This window comes from Ailuropoda melanoleuca, chromosome 1 (assembly GCF_002007445.2).
Source record: "Ailuropoda melanoleuca isolate Jingjing chromosome 1, ASM200744v2, whole genome shotgun sequence".
Taxonomy (NCBI): domain Eukaryota; kingdom Metazoa; phylum Chordata; class Mammalia; order Carnivora; family Ursidae; genus Ailuropoda; species Ailuropoda melanoleuca.
This window is the reverse complement of record NC_048218.1, coordinates 80567224-80588241: the sequence shown is the minus strand read 5'-3', so window position 1 is coordinate 80588241 and position 21018 is coordinate 80567224. Positions and strand designations below refer to the sequence as shown.

The 21018-nt window shown below is 42.2% G+C and overlaps 1 protein-coding gene across 1 annotated transcript in view; it reads right to left on the bottom strand.

Annotated features, from left to right (window-relative positions):
• Positions 1–21018, bottom strand: part of MCF2L2 (MCF.2 cell line derived transforming sequence-like 2) — a 260280-nt gene that overhangs the window by 125619 nt on the left and 113643 nt on the right. Inside the window, exons 7-12 of the mRNA XM_034662062.1 lie at positions 20603–20752; positions 13406–13530; positions 12714–12828; positions 12102–12221; positions 3708–3899; positions 1084–1275 (exon numbers count right to left, since the gene is read on the bottom strand). Coding sequence (XP_034517953.1) covers positions 1084–1275; positions 3708–3899; positions 12102–12221; positions 12714–12828; positions 13406–13530; positions 20603–20752 — 894 coding nt within the window. The remainder of the gene's footprint in view (positions 1–1083; positions 1276–3707; positions 3900–12101; positions 12222–12713; positions 12829–13405; positions 13531–20602; positions 20753–21018) is intronic.

Below are 21018 nucleotides of genomic sequence, written 5' to 3'. Positions count from 1 at the left end.
CGCCTCTCACTGTCACAGCTACAGTACTTCCTGGGTTCTTCTTTGCCCTTTATGCTTATGGATGGTAAATTCTTCCTGTTTCTTGCTAGCCCCAAGGACCTTCACCATCCCTACGGGGTTACCTAAATCCTGCCCATATCTTGATAAAAGTGCCTACCTCAAATTCCCTTTAATTACTTTGAGTATGCAGAAACCTGAAAGTATGTGAATCAGATTCTGTGATTCAAAAGAGATCTGTGACTCAAAGGAAGTAAAGAAGGTCCTACGGGAGAGATATATACAAGGTGAGGTAAATCTCAGAGGAAGGTATGCTATTCATAAATCTGCTGACTTCATAGAAGAGTGCTCCTCTCAAAATGCAAATCCAATCAAGTTATTCCCCTGCTGAAATCCTTCAGTGGCTTCCCACTGCTCTTAGAATAAGACCAAACTCCTTAATATGGCCTATAAAGCTCTGCCTCATCTGCCCCTCTCTTATCTCACCCCAAACATCCTTCCTTTGCTCTCTGTACTCCAGCCACCCTGGCCTTTGGGTTCTGCACTTGTGCCAACTTCCCTCCAGTCCTGTGTCCTCTGCATATGCTGTTACTTCTGGTCTGGAAAGGCTCCCCCATTATCTCTACTCAGTCTCCAGGCCTTGGCTCCAGTGATCCCCAGTCAAGGTCAAGTTCTTCTATCACATGTCCAGCAGGACCCTAAATCTCTCCTCCAGAGCACTTATCTCAGCTTGTGACACATTCTTATGTTTTGTATTTGACATTTATTAATGTCAGCCTCTCCCATAAGCTCCATTAGGAATGGAACCATGTCTATTTCTTCTCATTGCTGTACCGTCAGCACAGTGCATGATACATCAGGACGCTCATGAGTAGCTGGAGAGAAACAAATGACTAAAGGTGATATTTGGGTCAGACCATGAAGGATCACATTGCCAGGAAGCACAGAGTCTAAGATACCACCTGAGAACTCAGGAACTGGTGTGCCTGCTCAGTACATCGTACCTGGACTTTCTTAAGCAACAGGTGAAAGGTCCTTTGGTGCTTTCTTTCCAACCACAAGATTAAAATAACCCAGAAACATTACCTTGACGTCAATGGTGAGTATCAACTCGAACTGGCTGTAAAACTCCGTGTGGCTGGGCAACTGGTACTCCTTTGCTGTACTCAGGAATGCCTCAATGTCGTTCAAGGCAACGTCAACCCCCTCTCGTGACTGGCACTTGTCTACAGCTTGGGAAGCCAAAAGGTAGATTCCTGCTTCACACCACTGGCTGACCTTTCAAAAGAAACACAGTGCTCTATGCTATTAACCTGACCACAACTCAGCCACCACAACCCTCAGGAGGCCTGAGCTTACTTGTGGTCTAGAATACTGAGACAATGGAAAATTGTTGTGGGACAGCATAAAGTTCATAGGTCTAACCACTGTTAACACAACTCTAAGATGGACAAACCCAAACTAATTTTACATCTGTCTACTTCTCAGGGAAGTCATCCAGTCAGTAAAAAGACTTGTATAAACATTCTTCCTTTTCCACTGACAGTAATTGCTACATCTCCAAAAGAAAAGAGTTAGGTATTCCTAAGTTTGGTCTAACCATTGAGGAATGTAACCAATGACTTTTCGGGTTTGCTTTCTAGGCCATTCATCTTGCATCCAAATTGGTATATAAGAGCATAGGGTGACAAATGAGGCATTAGACCTGGCCCCTACATGTCTTCCTAGGCAAGGGAACATCACTCCTAACAAAAACACTCCTTTCCTCTGTCCACATTTGCTTTTACTGGCATTTGTTTGTCCTACGGAAGCATCCAAGAATGCAAAGCTTTGTAACTCAGGACAGCAATACTCAAACTTTCCAGAATGCTGGGATGAAATCAGATAGGTGATGAACTCTAACAATTCAATTTTTAAAAGACTTAAACAGAAAGACAGGGGCCCTTGTGCTGCCTGAATATTTATGTGGAAAAAAGCTGCCAGTGCAAGTATGTCTGCATTTCCATTTACCATGTGACCTGAAGACCTACATAAAATAACTATACAGGGGGAAAAAGAGCAAAAGAGAGCACTCCAAAGTAGTTAGCTCTAACCGGAAAAATTACATGCAACTTATATTTGTCTTTATTTTTTTCCTTAAATTACTTACACTGAATGTGTACTACTTTTAGAATAACAAAACATAATAAAGATATTTAAAAATTAATGATTACCATCATGTAGTGATGAGGAAGTGAATGGGATGTGCAGATGTCCATAGTAACTTTTTTCCTCCTCCTTCCTACATTTTTGGATTTTCAAAATAACGTAAATCATGCTTTGGCATATACTCTGTAATTTTATATATATACTCTATATGCATGATACATACATGCTTTGATCTATTTCTCTTGAACATCATGCCCAGATGTGTAGAAAACAATAAGTTGGGTTCTTCCAGAGTCACAGCAGATACTCTCCCAGACACACACACACACACACACACACACACACACACACACACTCTCCACACATCAGCATTAGGCTTTATCTCTGGAGCAGAAACGGAGTGAGGAAAACAGCTGCTGATCCTGCAGAGTTCAGCACACAGAGCAGGCTGTGGACCAGGCCCTTCTGAGCCACTTGCTTCTGGAACAGTTGTATTTCATTAACATTACAATCCCTTTGGCATTGGGATGGCGTAAACAGCCTGGGTGTGTGCCTGCAGCCATCAGAGAGAATCAGCTATGGGAACGGAGCATGCTGACTCATGGCCATGAGTCACATGCTGCCTGCACAGCTGACAGGGAAGGGTCCAGAAGTCACTGCCCCTGCTGACCAGGCACCTGTCCCAGGGATCACTACTGAAGGACACCAGGGGCTGTGCCCCTTCCCTGTGAGCCCTCTGCACACAGTGTTGCTGTCTAGTCTAAGGAGCCTGGGGTTTGGAATATGGCAGTCCTGACTTCAAATCTGCAATCCCCTATTTTAACTTCAGGTGTGGTTGTGAGCAATCACTTATCCTACAGTTTCTCAGTGTCGTCCCTGTAGCACCTACACCAGAATCACCTGGAAACTTGGTGAAAATACTGATTCCTGGGCATCATCCTAGACTTTACTGAATCTGAGTCTCTGGAATGGCACATTATAGAATCTGCAATTCTAGCAAACTGGTTCTCATGTATTAAATGTTGTGAACCACTGCTAACCACGCTGAGTATCGGTTTCTGCCTCTATAAAATAATGTCATTAATACCTTCCTCATAGGTTGTCTTGAGGATTGAATAGATGACATAATTATGTTTCTGACAGGAACATAGTAGGTGCTCAATAAATGGCAGGAGTGTGTAATGGTCATTATTACTTAAGCTTCTTCAAAAGGATTGATGCATACATATATAAGGAGAAGCACTTTGCAAATATAGTGTTTGGTTCTCTGCCTGAAGGGGAATCATGGGGCCAGGCCAAAACACACTCTAAGTCTACGTCCACAAAGAGGCAAATGAACATTTGTTCATTCTAATGGGATATGGTGGGATGGTGGGGGCATTTTTGACTTCCAGTACTTCTGTGACCTAACATCTGCACTGTTTTTAATGCCTCTCAAGCACTGTTTCACATGAAACATGTTATCCTCTCAGCAATTTTGCGGGGCAGGGAGGATGAGTATGATTAAGACTGTTTAACAGAAAATTTAGCAGACATCATGGTCCTGGCTTTGCTGTGCTCACCTTGTCCAGCTGTCTATGCAACTCCAAGGACTTTTCTAAAATGTCATATTTTTTCTTGTTTTCATTGATGAAGTCATCACAGAGGTGCCTGAGCTCTACACATCTGGGTCTGATGGAATCCACTGCGTAGTGGTGGCTTTGGATGAGCTGGTCCCCAATTATTGCAAGCAGCCGGGCCTTTTCCAAGGTCTCCTGTGAAGGGAACATCCGCAGCCAAGCATCAGAAGCCAGGTCATGGTGAGGCTGGTATTTGCCTACCGTGTGCTCCAAACCTGGAGGCTGCCTAGGGAGATGTCAGGTCTTAGGCTGAGAGTTGTGGCTACAGAACCTGGGAAAGCTCTGTGGCAGTTCAAGTTCTCCAGGAAGTCTAGCCTAGTCCAAGGTCACCTGCACTCTGAAGAAGAGCAAGCCACTCATTCAAATGTCTGTTCAGTTTTGGGCTAGGCACTGAGGATATAGGGTTAACAAGCTATGATTTTCAATCTAATGGAGAACTCAGATTACTAAATTAATAATACCAGTAATTCAACTACTACAAGTGTGGTAAGTTTTTGGCAAAAGAGCATTAAGTGTTATATTGACCAGAACTGGAGACTCTGAATTCCCCTGCCAACTAAATGGAAAAGTAAAAGGATCAGACATGGGGCCCTGAGGGGAGAGAGGAATAAGCTGAATTTGGGCAACTAGTAAAGATCTGGTTTGGACAACTCTGTGGGAGCATGATGAGACTTAAGAAATATGTTTACCTAACCCCTTCTTGCAACTCACAGGCTCCAGGATTTCAGTCTGCTCTGCCTCCAGGATCCAGCAACCACACCTCCTACCTCTCTCTGCATGGCTTGCTTTGTTCTAACTCCATGTGCCATGTTTATTTGTTTTGTTTTGTTTTCTTTTTAAGAGAGGGAAAGAGAATCCTAAGCAGGTTCCATGCCGAGCGCAGAGCCTGAGGTGGGGCTCAACTGCACGAGCCTGAGATCATGACCTGAGCCAAAATCAAGAGTTGGACACTTAACCAACAGAGCCACCCAGGTGCTCCCATGTTTATCTGTTTTTAATTCATTCATCACATACTACTGAGGACCTTCCATGTGCCAAACACTGCCCTAGACGCTAGGGGTTTGGTGGTAATCAAGGAAGCAAAAATTCCTGCCCTCATGAAGCTTACATGTTAATAGGAGACACAGGCAATAAACAATTAGATGTGTCGATTATATAATATCTTAGTGATGGATGTGTGCTATGGAGAAAGGTCAAACAGGGAAAGAAGGGCAGGGAGTGCTGGTGGAAGAGTTGCTATTTTAAGTAGGATGGGTGTGAGAAGGGCTCACTGAGAAGGTGCCATCCACAATATCCATTGGGGAGGGTATGTGCTGTAATGAGTCCTGGGTATAAGACTGATGATTCACAGTCCTGTACCCCTGAAACAAATAATACATTATACGTTAATTAATTGAATTTAAATTTAAGGGGAAAAAAGGGAAAAAAGAAAAAAAAAGATTTGTAGTTGAACTTGAAAGCTTAAGGAAAAACTAGACTTAACTGTTACTTCAACAAATTGAATATTTATTTAAAAAAATAAGAAAGAAAGAAAGTGCCAAGCAGTGCAGAAATGTTAACGTAACAGGCTGAGACTGCTGTCCTTGCAAGGTCTGCCTGCAAGGTTAGCCCTTAGGTGCCATCTAGGAATGTCAGGAGGGTACCTATCATCCCCTGATAAGAATGGTTCACCATGCCTTAACTCTTGTGCAAACAATATGCTTTATACTAAATCCCTACTCTCTTTCTGGGAGTATGAAATTCTGGTATCTGGCAGGCAGAGGCTACCCACATGACCGGTCCCCAATAAAAACTGGGCATTGAGCCCCTAATGAGCTTCCCTGATAGACATTTCACAATGGTGGAGGGCNTCACAACTGTTTGATGGTGTCGAGGGCAGAATCCTGGGCGGGGCGGGGGGGGAGGGTGGGGATCAGGATCCCATGGGACTCCACTGGGAGAGGAATCTTAGAATCTTGTATCTGGTTCCCAACAGACTTTACCCCATGCATTTTCCCGTGCTCACTTTGCTTGATATCTTTTCAGTGTAATAAATCATAACCATGTGAGTCTAATTACATGCTGAGTCCTATGAGTCCCCCTAGCAAATCTTCAAATCTGAGTGTGGGCCTGGAAACCCTTGACACAGAAGCCAAGGCCTAAAGTGAAGGACAAATTGTGCAGTACTTGGCTGAGAGGTGGCAGCATGTTTGCCATGTTCAGATAGCAGGAGGAGACCACTGTGGATGGAACAGAGGATGCAAGCAGGAAAAGAGGAGTAGTAATCAGGAGCAAGGGGGACTGGGTTGGGGAGGGCCCCGATGCTGTTCTGAGCACTTCAGCTTTTGCACGGTGTGCTGTAGGAAGCCCTGGAGGGCTCTGAGAAGGGGGTCTCACTCATATTTTTAAAAGAATTGCTCTTTCTATACTGTTGAGAATAACAGAGAAGAAGCAAATCAGGGAGACCAGCTGGTGGCTACCACAGTAATCCAGATAGGAGGTATGGTTTAAACAAAGATGGCAACAAAACTAGCTCCTGGCTCAGGGCCCTTCCCTGGGATGCTTCACCTAAGGTCATTGAGGTAAATTCTTGGCTCACCTCTTCACAGGGCCTTCCCTGACTACTATATCTAAGTCACTCCTCACAACCCACCCACCCAGACCCTCCCTTTCCCTTCAGTTTCTTTTTTTTTTTTTTTTAACAGCACTTAACCTCTACCTGAACTTATCTCCTTTGTTTACTTTCACTTACGATTCTCTCCTCCTCCACCCACTCCTACCAACGCACAAGCTCCATGAAATCACTTAGAAATATCTCATAAATACTTGATCAATCAAATGAATTAACCAGGGAACTAGAAGATGCAGTGATATACCTGGCTAGAATTGTGTGAAACAACATTGACCAGTGAGTGAGCACAGATGACTTCCATGTTTCCAAAGGTCTCCAGGCGCTGAGAGGCCACGTGCACCCTTAATGGCCATGTTGAACATCCCAGTGAGACACATTTGCCCTAGTTTAACTTTTACAGTAACACAAGGAGTTATGATGATTCCAGGTGATAACATCCGCCCCTCTCTTGACTTGCAGGGGTTTATGGTTTCAACAAACTCTAACATGCTGCCCCCCTACTGGGCCAGTCATTCACCAAGCCCTGCAGAGCCCACATCCTTCTTAACATTCACTGAGAGCTTTCTACATGCCAGGCACTGCTCTGAATGCTTAAACTGACTGTTTTACTCCCTGCAACAAACCCTCTGACATAGGCCCCATTTAACAAAAGAGAAGTAGAGGCAAAAATGGCCCAAAGTGACCCAGGTAGGAAAGAGAAGAGCCAGGCTTCAAAGTCAGGCAATCTGGCTCCAGAATCTGTTCTGACCAACACACACAGAGAAAAATGGCTGCATTTGCTCTGCCTAAGCTTAGAGACCTCATTTGGTTGGATCAAACCTGTCTGATTCTAGTCAAATATGGAAGCATGAAAACTTGGCAAGGAAGTCTGTTGACTTTTTTTTTTTTTAAGTCCAGCTGCGAATTTACTAAGAACAGCACAAGTTTTCTGGGCCCAGGGAACTTCACCACAGAATATTTCCCAAGTGCTTTGTGGCAATGACAGCCTGCCCTTTGCTTGTCATGCAGCATCTCCCTCTTCAGAACTTCTTAAAACACTGAGATGTTGGAGGAGAGATGAGCAAGAACTTAGGAGCCACACTGGATGGCTGGAAGATCACTCAACTGAAATGACTGGGTACTAAAATAGCTTCCAGATTCTGACCACCTACTACGCTCCAGTCCTTATGAAGCCTTTACCTCATTTCATCTTCACAGGGATTAGGGAATGATTACTACCAATTTTATGGCTGGGGAGATGTGTTCAGAAAGGCTAAGAGACTTGACTAAGGGCACACAGCTGGTAGTTGTTAGAGCAGAAATTTGAATCCAGTTCTGTCTGGCTGCAAAGCCAGTGTCTTGTCACCTTCCAGCCCTCTTGGCCTCTTCACATGTGCTATAAATGATGGCTGCGCAGCCATGACTATCAAAACCTTCAGGCGCCTACAAAGAACTTGACTGTAAAACCTCCAAATCGCAGCTTATTTCTTAGTCTATATAGCATCTGTGGAAGAAAATCAAGTGACAAAACCACCAAAGTCAAAGAGAAATAATGAGAAAGAAATGGCTGAAATCTGTTGCTCTGATCACAAGCTGGCCTGGCATCTTTCAGATGCTGAAAATTCCAGAAGGCTGGATAGTCAAGTTGCAACACGTAATTCAGAAATCCTTAGTGTAATAACAGCTTATTTTTCCCCAGAATCGACTGCTATGACAGATGAAAGATGAAAGTGTCTACTGTGAAAGAAAATGATGAGAAAGGGTGATGCTCTATGTCAAGGAACCCAGAATAACCCACAGATAATGGCATTGGAATGAAATACACATGTGGGGACATGGGGCCAGATGAAACAAGAAAGACAGAAAGTTAATGTTTGTGGAAACTGAGCATACACATGGGAGTTAATTGTACTAGTTGATCTACTTTTGCGTGTGTCTGAAAATTTCCATTAAAAAAAAAAAAAAACATGCCCCTCCAGCTAGATTACATCCCTAGGAGGTTAATGATCTGGGTTCCAAGCCTTCCTGGACATGCACTGTAACTGCTAGCCCCTGGCCTCGTGGGAAGAGGTCAAGACTAAAATCAGGTTGGTTCCCCTGCCTGGTCCTTGTCTGCTCTCTGCTGACCCATCGCCAAGGGCCCCCGCATGCCTTACAGCCAAAACCCTACAGAAAATTCTGCCCTGGGGTGCCTGGGTGACTCAGTCGGTTAAATGTCTGCCTTTGGCTCAGGTCATGATCCCAGGTCCCTGCTCAGCAGGGAGTCTGCTTCTCCGTCTTCCTCTGCCACTCCCCCCACTCGTGCTCTCTCTCTCTTGCTCTCTCTCTCTAATAAATGAAAAAAATCTTGAAAAAAATCTTTAAAAAAAAAAAAAGAAAATTCTGCCTTAAAAGAAGTAAGAGTGGGAGCTGAAACCACCCTTGTTTCTCAGAATTAGAAATGAATATTCAAAAGATTGTTAAACCAGGGGTGTCTGGGTGGCTCAGTTGGTTGAGTGTCTGACTCTTGATTTCAGTTCAGGTCATGATCTCGGGGTTGTGGGATCAAACCCTGGGTGGGGCTCCACACTGAGAGTGGAGCCTGCTTGAGATACTCTCTCCCTCTCTAAAAAAATAAAGATTGCTAAACCATCAAACCAGAAAAAGATAAAAGAACAGGCTCAATTAGCATGCAGTAGAAGAATGGTTAGTGAGATGGTTCAGAGGTTACCCATGAGGATGATATCATCATACAGAATAAGGAAGTTGGCAACAACCCAGATATCAGTGAGTGGCTATGCCGGGAGGGAAGCTGACTCCTGAATGCTGAGTGAAGGACAAACCCAAGCAGGTTTTGGTGGACTGTAGACAGACATCACCTTGTTCCTTTAACACTTTACAGGACAAATGGAAAGATTAGCAAAGCCTTAAAAATCATCTGAAGAAACACTGCCTTTTAGAAAGCTGAGCGAAGACATGTTAAAAAGGTCCTGGTTATGATAGGATAGTTTTGTTTGCTTCATCTAAAGGCCGAGAAATAGGTCTACTGCATCCTTTAGAAAATAAGTAAAAAAACAGGGTAAGTAAGGCACAGAATGGGTAAAACTAATATGCCTGGGCTCTGCAGGTCATCTGCTGTGAGTCAGTCTACCTGGTTCTGGTACTTTGCCTGTGAAAGATCAATCATGACCATAGGTTTCTCCCCTAGCTCTGGTCAGCAATCTTTAAAGTATGTAGCAAAGATCTCAAGTCCCAGAAGAGGGGCAGAAAAGAGAAAATGGATGTAGATCAGCCACACTACTTACTATTTTTTTAAAGATTTATTCATTTATTTGAGAGAGAGAGAGAGAGCACGCGTGTGTGAGGGGGGGAGGGGCAGAGGGAGAGGAAGAGAGAGAATCTCAAGCAGACTCTGCACTGAGTGTGGAGCCCAATATGGGGCTCGATCCCATGACCTTGAGATCATGACCCAAGCCGAAACCAAGAGGTGGATGCTTAACTGACTGTGTCACTCAGGTATCCCTCAGCCACACTACTTAAAACCCAACCCAGACTACCTTCCAATAGGTTCCACTGAAAATAAAATTCAGTCTTCACCACCATCACTCCCACCTTGTTCCTTCCTGGCTCACTATGTTCCAGACACATTCCTTGAACTCACCAACCTCATTCTTGCCTCAAGAGTTTCACACTTGAGGCTTCTCTGCTCTGTATGCTATTCCCCAAATCACTGCACGGTTATCCAGAGCTCAGATCAAAGGTCACCTTCTCAGAAAGACCTTTCCTGACTACCTGAGCTAAAGTAGCACCCAGTCACTCTCTCTTACATCCTGTTATTTTTTTTATAACACTTGTCACTATCTGATATTATTACTTATTTGATTACTTTTTACTCAACACTCTCTCTCCAGTAGAATGTAAACTCTATGAAAACAGGGTCTTGACTGTCTGGTTTGCCACCATATCCACAGAACCTAGGACAAGGAATACCTGATGATGAATGAATGCCTTCCTTACAGGTGAGTAGCTACTTTCATTCATATATATGCCATGACCATATTTGTCAAACCCAAAATATAAGGACTGGGCTTGATGAGGCTTTTTTTCCTAATATATGAATGTATGCAAGTGAAAATATGTAGTATCTTTTTTAAAAAAACTAAAATTATGTAAAATTGGGACTATCTTAGAGAATCTGAGACACAGTCATCAGATACATGAAATTCGATTTTTTTCATTGTTTAATAAATGTTTCTGATTACTCATGGCTACAGTACTAAACGTTTAGTTGTCAAATGATCACTGGAACAGAGGGGGTGCTCATAGAGAGGATGGGATTCTTTTTTTTTTTTAAGATTTTTAAAATTTATTTATTCGACAGAGATAGAGACAGCCAGCGAGAGAGGGAACACAAGCAGGGGGAGTGGGAGAGGAAGAAGCAGGCCCCCAGCGGAGGAGCCTGATGTGGGGCTCCATAACGCTGGGATCACGCCCTGAGCCGAAGGCAGATGCTAAACCGCTGTGCCACCCAGGCGCCCCGAGGAGGGGATTCTTGAGTGAGCGTCTGGGTGCACAGATAGGTTCGTGTGTTCACACACGTGTAGAAGCAGCTCCAGTTCAGAATCTACAACTGATACCTCTTAGGGTCAGAGTGAGCCTGGTTTACATTTGTTCCTTGTCTTTTGGGGAGAGGAAGGTACGTCTCTAACTATAATGTACGTGTCAATCACCAGGAGATCTTATTAAAATGCAGATTCTAATTCTGAGGGGGGGTGCCTGAGATTCCACATTTCTTTTTTTTTTAAATATTTTATTTATTTATTTGACAGAGATAGAGACAGCCAGCGAGAGAGGGAACACAGCAGGGGGAGTGGGAGGAAGAAGCAGGCTCAGAGCGGAGGAGCCTGAGGTGGGGCTCGATCCCGTAACTCCGGGATCACGCCCTGAGCCGAAGGCAGACGCTTAACTGCTGTGCCACCCAGGCGCCCCGTATTTCTAACAAATTCTCACTCAGGTGACATCTATGCACTGGTCAGAGGATCACACTTTGAGAAGCAAATCTCTATTACTATGAAATTACCATGTGGGAAACATGCATTTAGATAAGCTCAGAGAGGAAGTGCTAATCATCAAGGACTCAGTGCCCAAAAGACAAAAATACAGAGAATCTAATTTGAGAATAGCAAAAAAGAACTTCTCTAAAAAGAGAGGACTTGGCTTTCTTAATTCGTAATAATCCAAATTTATAAGGACTTAAAATAGAACCACTACTACCTGCTGACTTGCGTGCAGATCTGGGAAACTGTCTAATTCTCAAATGAGAATTGTGAAACACGTATTCTTTTACAAGTTTGATATTGACCACTCTTGGAGCATGAGAAAGGAGAAAGCTTTGCCAACTCTGTGTAGCAACAGAGCTAATGTGGACCCATTTCCCCCTCTGCCCATTCTGCTTGTTATAAAACCAGCTGGTATTTTTTTCTGGTTTCCCCTTTTCACGTTTCCCCTCCTTACCACCAACTCCCATGCCCACATCCTGCTGGTAGATGTGTTCATTGTGACTTTTCCTCTTGCTGCTTTTGTATGGGCAGGCAAGTCAACTGGAACCTTCAGCCCACTTGGGGTGGCAGCGGGGACTGAAAAGGCAGGATTTGGGCATTCCTGTGTTCTTCGGCAACCTTCCAACAATAATGAGTGGACATGATCTGTCACTGTACACAGTGACTTCCTTCCCAGTCCATAAAAACAGCAAAAAAAAAAAAACAAACCTGGCCTTTTCCTTCCAGGTTTTTGTGTTCCTTAAGAAGTTGCTCCACGCGTATCACACTGTCTCCAATGTCTATAAACTCTGCTTGCTCTACCAACAAATTGTCCAGGGCAAGCCTAACCTGTAAGACACATTAGAACATCCAGAAATTAGCCCTGAGCACCCCTCTGGAGGTATAGGTTTGTATATGCTAAGGAAACTTGAAAATCCAAAAAGGATTCAGGACTTTTGTGTATCTATATATACCTTTTTTTTTTTTTTTTTTTTACAGCTCATAACCTTTTAGATTAAACTTGGGGCAAGGGTGGAGAGAGAAGTGTGGTGCTGAGACACATAGAGATGAAAGAGTAAAGCTACATTCACAGATTATCAATCAAAAAGGAAGATAAACCAGACATGAAATATCATGTATGCCATCAGGAAAATGGGATTCTAGAACATTGCTACCCCACTGAAAAAGGGAGAAGAGGATGATCAATGAGGAAGCAAGAATGTGAGGAGGGGGGTGGATTAGGGAGAAGAGGGACACTCAATGTCCAGTGTCCAAGGGGGAAGAGAGAACCAGAAGTCACCAAACCATGAAAGGAAACTCTATGCCACAATAAAGTAACACCTCATAAAAATTGTGCTCAAAGTGTTGTAGCTGTAGGCATTGGTTAAGCTTCAGGTGATGCTCAGACCAAAACTGATTAAAGGCTCTTTCTGTCTCATCCAACTGAAGTAATAACCTGTCAAGAAACAGAAAGTGACATTGTGGTTAGCGTTCGTTTCCACAGGAGTCCATGTAGGCTTACGTAGGTAACCCCGATGTTTCCAGTCAGTGTTACAAACTGTGGGAATCTCCTTTTTATGCAAGTTTGTCACCTCTGACTTTCTCACAGTTCAGCTAGAAATGGAAAATTTTTCCATTTTTCAATCAGGACACCCTCAGAACTAGGCAGAAACTTCACTTCGGATGCAGCTGCTGTGCTTTGAAATGTGCCTCCAGTAACCTTACCCTCGTGCCTTTTGTTTTTTACCTGAGATGACAGGTGTGTAAAGCACAGCACCAATCAAACTGTTATTTGGAAATAAAGATAAATACATACTCCCATCTCCCTTGAAATTCTGGGATGAGAGCATAGCACAAAAGGAGGGAATAGCATTCTCATAAAAACATCTCTGTGGGAGGATACCATCTCTGCACCTTTTTTGTCTCAAATACTATTCTTTCTTGACTCCAGTAAGACCCAGTACTAGCTGTACCAACTGTTCTCAGTTGTTTCAGATCATCGAGTTCTACATATCTCCTCCTTTCTCACTCACCTTTCCATGGTAGCTACATTCTCTAGTTCATTGGGGTTGAGTTTGCTCGTGGAGCTTTTGGTTGCTGGTTCTTGAATACATGACAGTAATGTGGTCCCTTGCTTTCCAAGTAATTTCAGCCCATCCTAGAGAAAGGAAAATATAGTTTGTCTCAGAAGAAATGAACAAAAGCAAATTCTTGGTAGATTTGTGGTGAGGAGAATGGCAAATCAGGTGTATCTTTCCTCTAGGAAATTAAATGCTTAAAGAAGTCAAGCTGCAGCTTTTAAAAATTAATTAACTCATTTATTTTTGTTTTTTCATTTTAATTCCAGTGTAGTTAACATAAAGTGTTATATTAGTTTCAGGTGTACAATCCAGTGATTGAACAGTTCTAGAATATTACTCAGTGTGCATAAGTGTACTCTTGATCCCCATCACCTACTTCTCCCATCCCCTCACCCACCTCCCCTCAGGCAACCATCTGTTTGTTCTCTGTAGTTAAGATCTGTTTTTTGGTTTGTCTCTTTTTTTCTTTGTTTTGTTTCTTAAATTCCACACCTAAGTGAAATCATATGATATTTATCTTTCTCTGAGTTAATTCCCGGAGCAGTATACCCTCTAGATCCATCCATGTTATTCCTTTTTATGGCTGAGTAATATTCCATTGTATATATACACCACATCTTCTTTATCCATTCATCTGTCAATGGACACTTGGGCACTTGGGCTACTTCCATAATTTGGATATTGTAAATAATGCTGCAATAAACAGAGAGGTGCATATATTTTTTCAAATTAGTGTTTTTGTCTAAATCTTTGGGTAAATGCCAGAAGTGGTATTGCTGGATCATATGATTATTAAGTTATTTCTAACAGGTAATACATATACATGATACAAAATCCAAAACATACAAAAGGGTATATATTGGAAAAGGTAAGTCTTTTGTCCCCTGCCCATCCACTTTTCCTCTCCAAAGCAACAACTATTAAATTTTCTGTGTATCTCAAGCTGCTGTTATATATTTAAAGCAAAAGTAATAAATCGATAATTTTAATTGTAAAATTATTTATATTAATCACTTAATAATTAATAATTTCAAATCTATTAACAAATTAATAAAATCTGGTTCTAATCCAAGGTAGTGACCAGAAACAAGAAAATGACAGATACTGAATAATTAGTGCTAGAAACTGGCATGTAATAATAATGTAATAGTTGTTAGTTGACCAGGAAAAAAACTTAATCTGGTCTCAGTTGACACCTGCCTCTCCTTCTATATGCCTGCCAAGTGTGGCCTCGTTCAATTATTGAAATTTGGTGGAGATGGTCAGCAACTTCAGTTTGACATGGAAGGAGTCATATTTCCAAGGCAATGCTATTCTGCTCCCTTTACATGGGATGTGGGGCTTTGCAATTGGAGATGTCAGGTTATCTCCTGCTGAATCCAACAGCTCAAATCCTCTAATCACACAGCACAAGTCATCTCTCTCAATGCCCTGAGTGTGAACCACAAAACAAGCCAAAGGGGTGGAGCCTGGCAGGGAATTCTGCTCCTAGAAGCTGGGGGTTTGGTGCATGGGTCACACAGAATGCTGGTTAGTATGCCCTGAGCATTAGAATAGGCCCATAGTTACAAAACAATAATGTCTATGCACACGAACACTGAATCTCTCCTCTAGGCCTGGCCACCTCCAGCCTTCACACAGTATGAAGCTCATTCCCTGTGGGAGGAGTTTCAGGTCTCTCCACCCTGTTCACACACAAGTCCTGGCCTGCTCACCCTCACACCTTTGCTCCTTATCTCCCATCTCACTCCAGTATTCAGCTCCTTGCAGGCTTCCACCGTCCACGCCCAAACTCAAACTTGTCCCTGGATTTGGTTGATGATAAATTTGACTTCTCTGATCTGGCCCAAGTTTTTGGACATCCCCTGTGGCTCTGTCCACTCCAGGAAATGCCCCGAAGTCAACCCCTTGGCTGGTACACCTGCCTGGGAACTGAACACATCCCTTCTTTTCCACTCTCAGGTATCAACCCTCATTTCTTCTTATCTCACCAATGCTCATTAAATATTTATAGGTTGGATGAATTAATAATAGTCTAAAAGAAATTAGACTGCAGATGAATAAGGACAAATAGGATATGATAGGGGAAGGGGCAAAGCACTCATTAGTAAGTACTCTTACCTTGCACTCTTCCTACCTTCTAAAAAGGGTCTTGGCTTTTCTCACTAAATTTCTTAGATGTCCTTGAGATCCCAGCATTCCCGCAGGACTCTGGCATTGCCATTATTAGATTTTATATATACTTAGTGCATGTATTATGTAGAGTTGGGAGGAAGAGTAGAGGGGCCAGAGAGGCAGATTAGTATTGCTAGGGCAGAAGAAGACTTTTAGAAGGGGAATCTTGGGAGAGAGATATAACCAAAGAACTGCAGAGTGTAAGGAGATGTGTGAGAGAGGGAAGGTGGATCTGAGTAAGTGGTGTCATTCACTGTGTGTCCCCTTCACACTATCAAAAAAAACACAAGGAAAAATCATGACTGGGTACTGCTTTGGGACTAGTCCATATGTGGTCAGCTTCAGTAGGGTTACAAAAATCTGCCATAGATACACGGGGAAAGATTGAGGAACTATAGTACCTGGAAAGTGAAAAGATAAGTTGCACAGGCCAAAAGTGGAGTTTGCCCTTGTGGATAGTAGTAACAATTCAGAATATTTAAGATAGTAGTAACAATTCAGAATATTTAAGATAGTAGTAACAATTCAGAATATTTAAGAATTGTTTAGAGCAAGCACTGACCAATCAGCACAGATGTCAGAAGCAATGCTGGAGCAGTCCTGAGGCCAACTGCAGTCCACATGTTAACCCCTTTAGTGGCCAGAATCCTGAGGAGGTCTCATGGGTCCTAGGAAACGGGCCAGGGAGGTAAAGTCGGACACTCAAGGAACATCAATATTTAACAACTAGTATGGTTGTCCCAGTGTGTACTCATCATTACAGGTCCATTATTATGGAAACAAGCCGTTGGTTCAGAAGACCCACTTAATAGGGCAAGCAGATTGCTTTAGGCTCAAAAGAATTTAAATTTTCTGGGGGGAATTCTTTCCTATGACAACGGTAGGGTAAGCATGAATCTAGACATTCATTCATTCATTCACTGAAAATACATTTATAAAGCATGACTATCTATGCCAGGTACTGTGTTCACCTGTGTCATGGGCCGGGGGTGGAGGTGGAGTAGGTAGTTAAAGGATGAATCAGAGCCCAGAAACTATATGAATGACAATGTTTTAGACTCCTTGCTTCATTTTTATTATTTAACTCTATTTCTACCACTACAAGTTAGCTCTGCATGCTTTTGTGTATAATGCTGACTAATGAATTCTAGAATCTAGACTTTAAAATGTAAGTCTTCATAACTGAGAAAAAAGAAGTTCCCAAAAGAGAAGAGACACTCCTTTCCTTGACAGCTCTTGAAAGCTTCTTGTAGTATTAAATTAGTACAAAATGCTAATTTGTTAAGGTATTAACACTGAAAGCATTCATAAGGATACCAAGTTTGTCTTCCTGTGCAAAATCAAGACCTCTGTGTCTAACCATTCCTAACTTAAATTCCCCTCAAGTAGGTTCAAACAAAGGGGTCTCTAAAAACTCCTAGGACTATAAAATTATTTCTATGGCCTACAAAAAAGTAACTTGCAATACCAATTATCTTCTTGATTATTTGTAACCCTGGAAATACTGATAGAACTGTCATCTCTGAATACAAAATTGAATAAATACCGAGTAGAACAAATACTGAATACTAAACAGTCTTCCTATTTGTAGAAGAGTGCTTTATCACATCATCAAAGGACCCACTGGCACTTTCCTCCTGCATAATGAGAGAAAGGCCTTTGGCTCTCTTAGATTTCTTATTTTAACAACAACAAAATATGAGAGTCTTACCCTATTTAAATGAACACATGGTAAAGTGTCTCAGTTGACTCAAGCATCTGAGAGCTGAAGGCCAAGATCCTGGGGTCTCTGGCCTAAATAAGAGTGGCAAAGAGGTGAGAATCACCTCCTTTGGGATTCAAAAGGGAGACTGCCTGCCTCTGTAAACTGCTCCCAAAACCAGCTCGGAATTAGACGATGGGACAAGCTGTTTTGCTAAGAAAGAAAGTCTGCAGGGCCATCAGGAACAGTAAGAAAAGCACATATCTCTATAGGCTTCATGGTTATTTTATTGTTGTGTTAGGCCCAAAGGTCTTTTTCTTTTTTAAAAAATTGAGATATAGTTCATATAGTACCATAAAATTCACCTTTTTAGTGCATACAATTTCATGGTTTTCTCCTCCAGAATATTTTTATCACCGTCAAAAATAAAAACCCCATACCTATCATCCATCACTCTCCATTTCTCCCTCCTCCCAGCCCCTGGCAACCACTAATCAACCTACTTTCTCTCCAGATCTACCTACACTGGAAATATTTCATGTAAGTGGAATCACACAATATGTGGTTTTTCATTCTGCTTCTTTCATTCTGCATAATTATTTCAAAGTTCATACATATTACAGCATGTATCAGTCAGTACTCCTTTTCCATGGCTGAGTAACATTCCATTGTATGGATATACCACATTTTGTTTATCCATTCATCAGCCGATGGACATGTGGGTTGTTTCCACTTTTGGGATATTATGAATAATGCTGCTACAAACATTTATGTGTAACTTTTTATATGAAACATATGTTTTCAAATTTCTTGTGCATACACATAGAAGTAGAATTTCTGGGTCATACGATAACTCTATGTTTAATTTTTTAAGGACCTACCAGACAGTTTACATTCTCACAGGCAATGTATGAGAGTTCCAATTTCCTCACATCCTCACCAACAGTTGTTACTGTCCATCTTTCTAATTAGAGCCACTTTAGTGGGTATATCACTGTGGTTGTGATTTGCATTTCCCTAATGACTAATGATGTTGTACATTTCTTCACTGTGCTTAATAACCATTTATATATCTTCTGTGAAGATATGTTTGAATCCTTTGCCAATTGGGTTGTCTTTTTACAAAAGTTGAGTTATAAGAGTTGTTTATATATTCTGGATACTAGACCCTCATCAGATACATGATGTGTAGAAATTTTCTCCAGTTCTGCAGGTTGTCTTTTCACCTTCTTCTTCTTTTTTTTTTTTTTAAAGATTTTTATTTATTTATTTGACAGAGATAGACAGCCAGAGAGAGAGGGAACACAAGCAGGGGGAGTGGGAGAGGAAGAAGCAGGCTCATAACAGAGGAGCCTGATGTGGGCTCAATCCCATAATGCCGGGATCACGCCCTGAGCCAAAGGCAGACGCTTAACGACTGCACCACCCAGGCGCCCCATCTTTTCACCTCCTTGAAAGTGTCCTTTGAAGCACAAAAGTTCTTAATTTTGATGATGTCCAGTTTATTTATTTTCTTTAGGTGCTTGTGCTTTTGACATTATATCTAAGAAACCACTGCCTGATGTAAGGCCATGAAAATTTACATCCATATTTTCTCCTAAGAGTTTTATAGTTTTAGGATTTACATTTAGTCCCTTGTTCAATTTTGAGTTAATTTTTGTATAGGATGTGAGGTAAGCATCCAATTTCCTTCTTTTCCATGTTGCTATCCAGTTGTCACATGGCCCAAAGAGCTTAAGCAGGTTTTTGTTCCCACAAAGAGATAATACCCTTCATCATTTTGCGTATTTAATTATTTTATTGTCAGCACTCAGGCTACAGGAGGATTTCAGGGACCAGCTTCTAGGAAAATCTATAGAAGTCCATGGGAGTTTCCATGAATTTCCTCCTTGTGCAGACAGGGTCTTAGTGGCAGCAGGATGTGTGCCACTGTTTGTAAACTGAGAGGCGGCCTATAGCCTGCCAAAGTTACTTTTCTGCAGGAAACGGAAGCTATCCTTGGAGAAGAATCCAATATGCAGAAGAGCCTGGGACACCTGCATGTACATGTTCTGAAGATGTGCTCTAAGTTTCCATTGATGTGTAAAAAGCACACATAGGAACAAGATGGGTGTGCTAAGTTGTGTGTGTTTTTGTCAAGCTCGTCAGAGACATTTCCTGGGAAAATATCTAGGATGCTTTCAGTTTTTCCCAGTTTCAAACCAGATCTTTTAATTATGCAGAATAATGTAGAAAGTACATTTTGAACTCTTTTTGCCTATCAAGCTCCTTAAAAAGAGAATTTAACAGTGCTCCCTGACACACGGAAAAATTAATTTGCCTTAACTACTAGACTCCGAAGACCCCCCTAACTCAACTATGTGTTCCTTGAGTTTACATTTTTTTTTCCATTTGCTTTCCTGGCATGTAGTGGTAGGTCATCAATAAATGTTGACTAAATGAACAAATCAACCACATAGAAGAGCATTTTTGTAAATTGGAGGCCACAGATTCAAGAGGTCAGGTCTTGCCAAGCTCTCTGCAGCAAGAATACATCTAATGCTAAGATGTATCCACCTTCTAATCCTCTGTTTGCTGCTCTATGGAGTTCTGGTCTTCTGTGAAATAATGGATAAGGTCCGTTTGTGCTTCTGGATGTAGAAAAGAGCTGACGCCCATCATGTAAGCCCCAGGAAGACTTCCCTTTACTGCATGATTTGAAAGAATCTGCCAACCTCCATTCTTAGCAGGTTCTGACGTGCTTTTATGAAGTTAATAGGTGCCTCTCCTTAAAACCAGTTCAGAGCACTTTCCATGTCTTCTTTCTCAAATTACTCCCCAAATAAAAAGATATATCCCTGAGTGAAGCAATATGTCAGCTTATTAGTTCACCCCAAAACTTCACAACAGCCTCAGGAAAACTTTTGCCTCAAGAGCCAACTCCCACCCCTCCTTCTCTCACTGCAGTTCCATCCATTATATCTTGTTCTGCCCCAAGCAGATCATGGAGTGCTGCCCTTGAAATGATGCTCAAACACCTCTCTTATGAGCACGAAGGTGGAATGAGTCTTCCTTTATGAGGCTGCTTCTCACAGGTCTTAATTACAATCCTCTTACATTCACTGACCAGTCTCAAGAGGTTTTTTTCTCTTCACATACTGCCTATTCAGAAGGTTTAAGATGATTGATCACTGCCAAGTCACTGGAGAAGGGGGAGAAAGAGGGCCTAACTTTTAATTCTGCTCCTGGCTCTCTCCAAGAGGCTGGCCTGTGAGAGGCCACTGACTACTCACCTGCAGCTTGTCCCGCTGCCTTGTGTGGGACATGAGGAGGTCTTCAGTGGACAGCACACCTCTGGGCATGTCTGTTGTGGCTAGGCAGGCCCCAAACATCTGGAGCATCTTGGCAGTGGTCTTCAATGTCATGGCAAAGTTTTCAATGGCCTGGAAGGACAGACAATCATAACAATGAGGAGAGCTTAACATTCACCAATACGCTCTCTGAATAGAAGGACAGTAGAACTAGTTACCATTTCCTGAGTACCTGCAAAGGGCCATGCATTATACCTGGTGCTATACGTTTGTCTATCATCTCAATAATCCAGAGTGGAAGGTATTTTATTTCCATTTTACAGTAGAGGGAACTGAAGCTCCAACAGATCATATTACTTGATCAATAAGGAAGGAAAGAAGGCAGGATTCAACCAATG